The sequence below is a fragment of the Octopus bimaculoides genome, chromosome 1 (assembly GCF_001194135.2).
Source record: "Octopus bimaculoides isolate UCB-OBI-ISO-001 chromosome 1, ASM119413v2, whole genome shotgun sequence".
In the NCBI taxonomy this organism is placed as follows: Eukaryota; Metazoa; Mollusca; class Cephalopoda; order Octopoda; family Octopodidae; genus Octopus; species Octopus bimaculoides.
The window spans coordinates 184,013,349-184,021,819 of record NC_068981.1 but is presented as its reverse complement, the minus strand read 5'-3'; the positions used below and the strand labels follow the sequence as shown (position 1 = coordinate 184,021,819).

The following is an 8,471-nucleotide window of genomic DNA, read 5'->3' as shown; positions in this document are numbered from 1 at the left end:
CACACACACACACACACACACACACACACGCACACTCTCCCTCCCTATTTTTCTTTCTCTCTCACACATGTTCGATTTTTTAAGGTTTTGGAAACACAGGCACGCACCATATTCGATTTGCGCATGCGTGCCTGTGTTTCCAAAACCTTAAAAAAATCGAAGTAGTTCTATGCTGTCAACATAATGTGACAGTCCCCTGAAGGGAATAATACTACTGTTGATTAGACCTAGCAAGCTGCACCGCTTCCTGTCGGCCTTCCTAGGCCTAACCAACAGTAGATGTTGTCTCTGACATTTTCTTGTTTTAGGTGCAGGTAATCGAAGATCACATTTAAGGTAGGTGTTTGGTTTGAGGGAGATTTGACTATTTCTAGTACATTGAATGATCATACATGCGTATTTTTCAGGTAAATAGCTCCTAGATAGCACTCTGGTGTCCGTTTGGAAAACCTCTTTCTCTCAAGTTAACCTGTTGTCTTCTATGTTTTGCAGGTAAATATCTCCTGGCGAGCAGCACAATGGAGTCTAAATCAGCACTTCAGAATAGAGTAGAGGTTGCTGTTCGAGTACGACCCCAATTTATTGAGGCAGATGCTTGCTGTGTCACCTGTAAGAAAGACAGTTTGGAAATGGTGAATCATAGAGACTATACTCAGAATATCAAATACAAGTGAGTAATAAAATGGTGACCTTCCGTTTTGACTTGAATTCTGTAAACATATTACTTGGGCATTTCTGTGAGCAAGTGTTGTCAACTGTCAGTTGACGTATTGAAAGTGGAAAGAGAAAGCTATGTGTGTGTGGAATGTAGATATAACGAAATTACGCCAACAATGTCGCATTTTAAACTTCTTACCTGCTTCATGTGTGTGTGTAAAATCCATGACATTGTTGGTGTAATTTCTTTATATCTACATTGCACACAAATACATAAAACAGAACAAGCACGGACGCACACAGACGTACAACCCATTAGCTTTCTCTTTCTACTTAGATACGTCAACTGACACCTAACACGGGCTCATGGAAATTAGTGAGTGGTATGTTTATAGAATTCGAGTCAGAACGAAAGATCACCAATAAAATTACACCAATGGTGAGTCAGTGAAGAGGGATTTATTTCCAGCAGATAAGTTGCCAGTGCAGGAAGAGCAATTTGTTTTGAGAAGGGATAGTGGAGGTTCTTGAAGTGCAGATGTTGTGCTTATGATGTGATGCATGGGTGGTGGTGGTGGTAGTGGTGATTGTATTCTGTGAATGCTGATTAACTTGATGTTCCAATCAGTTTTGGACTCAAATCTTATTGTGTATGGGAAGATGTATAAGTTTCAACTTGTTTTCCACTGTAAATTCCAGAACTGTTTGGGTATTGAGTACCAACCATGTCACCTCATGTCTGTATTTTCTCTAACTCTGCTAATTTGTTGATGACGATAAAGCCTATTGTTTCTTCATGAGACTGGGTGATATTTTCTGAGCTTGGGTGAAGTAGCAATCGTAGATGAAGGTAATGCAGAGTATGAGACTCATCACAATTTTCTGGCCTACTTCAGTATTCAAAATAATGAAAGGTCATTGCAATAATCAGTTTAAACAGTCATTGCATAATCATAATCAGTTTAAACAGTGCAACATTTAGTTTCAGCTTCAAAACCAATCTAGCTATCTTACATTTTGCTTGAATTTTCTTACTCTTTGCCAAGTTTTTTTTGTGACTCATATAAAAGGCAGTAGTGTATGCAATTCTGAGTTAATGGAGAAGCCCCAACTACATTCAATTATTAACACTGGGTCATCCTTCGATACAAGTACTGAAAACGTCAAGCGACCATATTTATTTTTAATTCTTTACCATATTTATTTTTAATCTTAACTTTTATCTGTTATCTCGTCTGTTGTATAACATTTGTCCTTGTAGCAGTTGGTGATGACACATTGTAAGAAAGTGTTTCTCTGAGTAATGCTTAATCCTTTTGTACCATATTTCTGTTGAAATACATTGGTTTTATTTATTTTTTTCTATTAGTTTTGAAAAATTAAAATAACTTCGGCATTAACCTGGTATTTTGAGCATAAGCTAACATGAAATTTTATTGGACAGTTTAAATTTAGATAACTTTAAAACAAAGTCCATATAGAACTAGGAGCTGTCAGATGGGTCGGTATTAAGACAGATTATTGAAGACTGTGCTACATTCTACTTTAGAATCTCAATCTTTTAAGTTTCTCAACCCTACTGAGATCTTATTCTATTAAACACCTGCCTGTATCTTGTCTACTGCTGGACTTGGAATGAGATCTACACCAGTTTTTCTATTTTGACTGCTTGTATTTTCTTTAACCTCCAGTTTAATTCTTGATTAACTTGTTTTCAATTTCTTCAATGTGTTACTGATCATTTCTTCAGGTTTACTACAGTCTTTGATGCTGACAGTACCCAAGATGATGTTTATAAAACCTTTGTGGCGCCTAAATTAGATAAAGTCTTCAATGGAAAAAATATGTCTGTTTTGGCATATGGAGCTACAGGAACAGGTAAGGAGTTTTTTTTTTTTAAATTGGTTTTTCATTTTTTAATTACTTGAAACATTGTCTCACGACTGGGTTTTGATTTATCTTTTCAGGAAAAACCTATACAATGATTGGAACCAGTGATAAGCCAGGAATTGTACCACAAGCATTAAGGGATTTATTCCAGACCATTGAAACTGCTACAAATGGAATGCATACTTATAGAATGAAATTGTCATTTTTAGAGATTTATAATGAAAAGGTATTTTTGTTTCAATAGTTCACTCAGTTCTTTTTCATTCTTTATCATTTCTTTGCATTAAAAAAATTTTTCAGTTTCGACTGCAGGAAACTTTCACTTTCCTCATAACATTTTCTGGCATACAAAACAGTATAGTTTATAGTGAAAACAGTGTAAGCATTCAAACATCACTATCTTTTCTAAGTCCTGCATTTTGCATGGAATTTTTGGTCTGCAAAATATATTAACATTTGGTCAAGATAAGACAACTACAAACAAGGCAGTTTCATTACGTCTCCTCATCGATCACCAGTACTTGACTTATCAACTAAATTTATCAACTTTCAAATGATGAAAGGCAAATTTGAACTTGGGCTGTAAAGACGTAGAAAATGCCACTAAGCATTTTGTCTGGCGTGCTAACGATTCTGCCAGCTCACCACCTTGCCGCTACTACTACTACTAATAATAATAATAATAATAATAATAATAATAATAATAATAATAATAATTACAGTAATATGATGATATCAGTAACAGCTACTCTTGTTGTTTTAGGTGATAGACTTGTTGATTGTAAGTAAATCTGATCTGCAAATCTGGGAAGATACCAACAAAAACATCATAGTTCATCGCCTTTCTGTGAAAGAAATAGCTTCTTATGAGGAATTTGAATCCATATTCCTGCCTGCCATGTCACAAAGGTATGTCATGAATTTCTCCATTTATATATATATATATATAATTTTTTTTTTTTTTTTTTTTTTTTTTTTTTTTTTTTTTGTTAATTTTCGTCAAGGTGATTTTGTTGACAGGTGAAATGACCTGCTTTCTTTTGCTTTCTCATAAGAGATTTTTTTTCTGAAGTTTTTAGTTTGCCTTTTCATGACTTTAAAAGATATTTGCACTTTCTTTTATTCAGAACCACTGTTTCCAGCAACTTGAATAGCCATTCCAGTCGCAGTCATACCATTTTGATGGTAATTATTGAGAAAACCCAAGTGTATTCACCATTTAGGACCAGCGTTAGTAAAATACAGTTTGTTGATTTGGCTGGCTCCGAGAATAACAAATTATCTGGGAATAAAGGCTTGAGGTGAGGATTCTTTCATTATATTTATCATGGGCACAGTTGTGGCTGTGTGGTAAGAAGTTTGCTTCTCAATCACTTGGTTCTGGATTCAGTTCCATTGCGTGGCACCTGGGCCAAGTGTCTTCTATAGCCTTGGGCTGACCAAAACCTTGTGGGTAGATATGGTAGATGAAAACTGAAAGAAGCCCATCGTATGTTTGTCCTGACTTGACAACCAGTGTTGGTCTTGTTTACATCCCTGTAACTTAGCGGTTCAGTAAGAAACTAAGTACCAGGTGTAGAAAATAAAGGGAAAAAAACCTGGGATCGATCCATTCAGCTAAAATTTCAAGGCAGTGCCTCAGCATGGCCGCAGTCTAATGGTTGAAACGGATGAAATAAAATGGATATTTTCTGCCAGTGTTTATTGGTTAAACATATTTTCCATGCTGGCATGGTTGGGACGATTTCAGAAGAGCTGATGTGTTAGAGCTCTGGTGTCTACTTTTGGCATGGTTTCTATAATGGGGTGCCTTCCCCGATTCCAAACACTTTACTGTGTGTTCTGAGTACTTTTTGCATGGCATTGAGGCCACCAAGTAACTCACATGATTAGATCTCTCAGCTGTGAGGGGTTGAGAAAGCAGTAATGAAAGGGTTAACGTAGATAACTATGTTAACCCTTTCATTACGAACCCAGCTGAAACCTCCTCTGGCTCTGTAGTACAAATGTCTTGTTTTCATAAGTTTTGAATTAAGATCTTCCTCCAAACTTTAATCACAATTTATGTTCCTAACACTAGCTGAATGATAACTAAGTTATTTTACTAAATTCTTTGTTACATTTAAAGTAATTGAAAGAAACACAGAGCATCTCAAAATAAATACAGTAATGAAAGGGTTAAAATTTCTCAATTGGTCTAGTGCAGTGGTTCCCAAAGTGGGTGGTATTTCCTCCCTGGGGGCAGGGAAAGTTCTAAAGGGGGTGTTGAAGAAAAGTGGGGCAATAATGGTGTGGCAATTCATGTAAAAACATCAAAATAATGGGTTTGTTAGGTTGTTTTATTTGTGAAATACAGTTGCTTTGAATTTGCTTCAGAAAGGCCTATGCTTGTGATGGTTAGTTGGGGTGGGGGTGTTTGGAATGTGGCCTGGATGTCAAAGGGGCAGCAGACCCCAAAAGTTTGGGAACCACTGGTCTATTGTAATGTTTGATTGTTTATAAAGAAACTAGCTCAGTTGAACCTGAGCGATTTCATGGACCACATTAATGGTGAATGTAGTCTTCAACATTGATGGTGAATGTAGTCTTCAACATTAGTCTTATAATTTTTGCAGACAGTCCTTAGTTTTCTCAGATCCTGGATTTTAATTTATTCAGTGCACTATATCATCATCATCATCATCGTTTAACGTCCGCTTTCCATGCTAGCATGGGTTGCACGATTTGACTGAGGACTGGTGAAACCGGATGGCAACACCAGGCTCATCTGAATAGAAATGTGATAGTTATGGTTACATTAGATTCACTGGATGAAGGTTGACCTTTCTAAAATTTTTATTGGTGCAACTCACCTCATGTGGCCTTAAAATGCTGCCTATGTCTGTTATATACAGTTGTTCAGTGTTTTAGAAATAGCAGCCAAAACTTTCAAATGACATTTTCATTTGAAGTTAAATTGAAAAATTTTTTTTTCATTAACTTAAAATTTCAAACTGAAAATAAAGTTTTTTTTTTTAAATTTATTCTTTTATTCAGAAAAATATAAAATACCATTCCAATTGGAATATTTTACTTGTGATAATTTTTTTTTTTCCAAATTTTATTTTCAGGATGCGAGAAAGCTCATGCATCAACAAATCTTTGTTTGTCCTCCATGAAGTTGTCGATGCCGTTCGAAGTGGTCAGGTGGGTTAGGCTTAATTTTGATTATTTATGTTTTTGTATTTGTTACATTTGTCATCACCATTTAATGTTCGTTTTCCATGCTGGCATGGGTGGAACAGTTTGACAGAAGTTGGCAAGACCAGGGGCCACATCAGGTTCCATTGTTTTGGTCTGGTTACTACAGCTGGATGCACTTCCTAATGCCAGCCACTCAAGGCTGGGCGCTTTTTACATGGCACCAGTGCTTAGAGCTTTTTATGTGGCACCTTCACCAGTTACCTTAGGGATATATAATAAATTTATGATCCATCAACCCTAGATATTGTCTTGAGTTCTAATATTCATTGGGCTGGTCACCCGTATTCTATGTCACATAAGGCATCAAGATAATATTTCCCCTGAATTTAATACAAATCTTACAGGGTTACTTGTTTACAGCTGAATGAACACAATGCACCACCTGGTGCTGGTATTGAACCTGTGATCTTGATCATGTAACACCTTAACCACTCAACACCATCCAATCGTGACCGATGTCAGTACCCCCAACTGGCTCCTGTGCTGATGGCATGTAAAAGGTACTATTCGAATGTGATTGTTGCCAGGCCCGCCTTACTGGCTCCTGTGCTGGTGGCATGTAAAAAGCACACACTAAATTCGGAGTGGTTGCCGTTAGGAAAGGTACCCAGCTGTAGAAACTGCCAGACCAGATTGGAGCCTGGTGCAGATGCTGGCTCTCTAGACCTCCGTAAAACCACCCAACCCATGCCAGCATGGAAAACGAACATTAATCGATGATGATGAAATATTCTTGATTCTGTAATTTGATTATTTGACTATTAGCTCAAAGTATTCAAGCATCCCTCAAAAAACTTTCTGTGATTAAAGTGGCCCACAATGTAATTTGAGTTGGCTGGGCTTGATATAGAAGCTTTCTCACTTGACTCGTGTTGGCAGTAGATTATAGATTTAATGGTGGTAAGAGAATGCTTGCTTATCAATTTTATTAAGGTGACAAGCTGGCAGAATTGTTAGCAAGCTGGGTGAAATGCTTTGCGGAATTTTGTCAGTCTTCACATTGTGAGTCCAAATTCCACTGAGGTTGACTTTGTCTTTCATTCCTTCAGGCCTGATAAAATAAGTACCAACTGAGTACTGGGAGATGCTATCATCTTTCCCCTCCTGAAATTGCTGGCCTTGTGCCAAAATCTGAAATATATTAAGTTTAGCAAGCTGGCAGAAACATTAGCATGCTAGACAAAATACTTAGGAGCATGCTGTCCTCCAGCTTTCTGAGTTCAAGTTCTGCCAAGGTTGACTTTGCCTTTCATCCTTTTGCTGGTTGATTAAATAAATACCAGTTGTGCACTGGGGTCACTCACAATGTTAGAATTGCTTCCAGGAATTGAACTCCTGACTGGGCCAAATAATCTAACTGCTAAGCCATGTGCTGAAATAAAGTATGCTGGAGTTAGAAAAATATTTTTCTTTCAAACTTAGAAATTGATTGCTGCTCAAATCTGAGCATATTTATTACAGAAAGCACCTTATAATATCTGATCACATATTTCAGACAAAATAAACTAAAATTTTGATCATAATGCATTTTTTTGGTGTAGAAATCTAGACTTCATTGTTGTGCAACTCCCGTGTTTAACTCAAAACAACTGCTGTTGCATGCACAAATAGGATGGGGGTACTTTGACAAAGTGTCAACCTCAAGATGAAATGGTCAAGGCTGAAGGTTTTGAATTGGCAGTGCATTCTGAGTTATATTTAGATTATTTGAGAATTTTGTGAAAAATCCAAAGTCAAAATATTCAAATCACAAATGAGGTAAAGAAATCTACCTTTTTAAATGAAAATATTTTGCTTTATTGTATTTTCATTTTCTCATTGTATCCCAATTTTTTTTCAGAAAAGAATACCATATCGAGACAGTAAACTTACAAGACTTTTACAGGTAAATATGATTTTCAAGAATTGAACATTTATTTATGAAAGATAACCATGTAAGAGGATTTGAGGTGAAAGAACAAAACCATTCCATAGATGGTTGGATATGCCATTGTTGATTGTGGTTTAATAGCTTTGTTTTCATAGGTGCTGGTGTAGTTGTGTAGTAAGTCTGATTCCCAATTACATAGTTCTGAGTTCAGTCCCACTGTGGCATCTTCAAGAAGTCTCTTGTGCTGTAACCCTGGTGACTAAAGGCTTGAGAGGATTTAGTAGATGGAAACTGAAAGAAGCTTGTGTGCATGTTCATGTATGTTGCATGATAATTGTAAATGAATGTCTCTGTCAGGCAACAAGTGTCCTTTGTTCCTGATCTCATTCCCAACCGTTGTAACTCACGTCAGCATGGAAAACGGAAGTTAAAATGATGACTGGCTGGGGTTTATGTGATGGAAACTCTTCAAGGCAATCTCCTAGTATGGCTGCAGCCTAATGACTGAAACGCTCAAAAGCATAAGGTAATGCAGTTTGAGAACATTAGCATCGTGAATTACAGGCCTCCAACAGGCTAATCACTGCTTCAATTTATTTCTGATGAGAAATGTGACAAGGGTGTCCCTGTAACTCGGTGCAGGACAAAATATTACAAAAGCACTTTTTTATATTTACACAGTCCCACTGCGTGGCACCTTGGGCAAGTGTCTTCTACTATAGCCTCAGGCCAACCAAAGCCTTGTGAGTGGATTTGGTCGACGGAAACTGAAAGAAGCCCGTCATATATATGTATGTGTGTGTATAGGTTT

The 8,471-nt window shown here is 36.9% G+C and overlaps 1 protein-coding gene across 2 annotated transcripts in view; it reads left to right on the top strand.

Annotated features, from left to right (window-relative positions):
• LOC106879325 (kinesin-like protein KIF22) overlaps positions 1-8,471 on the top strand; it is a 30,743-nt gene that overhangs the window by 1,762 nt on the left and 20,510 nt on the right. For both annotated transcript variants that reach the window (XM_052973167.1, XM_052973173.1), the window contains exons 2-8: positions 493-670; positions 2,408-2,535; positions 2,625-2,773; positions 3,311-3,456; positions 3,675-3,848; positions 5,658-5,733; positions 7,631-7,675. In XM_052973167.1, the coding sequence (XP_052829127.1) occupies positions 519-670; positions 2,408-2,535; positions 2,625-2,773; positions 3,311-3,456; positions 3,675-3,848; positions 5,658-5,733; positions 7,631-7,675 (870 nt within the window). In that variant the 5' untranslated portion in view covers positions 493-518. The remainder of the gene's footprint in view (positions 1-492; positions 671-2,407; positions 2,536-2,624; positions 2,774-3,310; positions 3,457-3,674; positions 3,849-5,657; positions 5,734-7,630; positions 7,676-8,471) is intronic.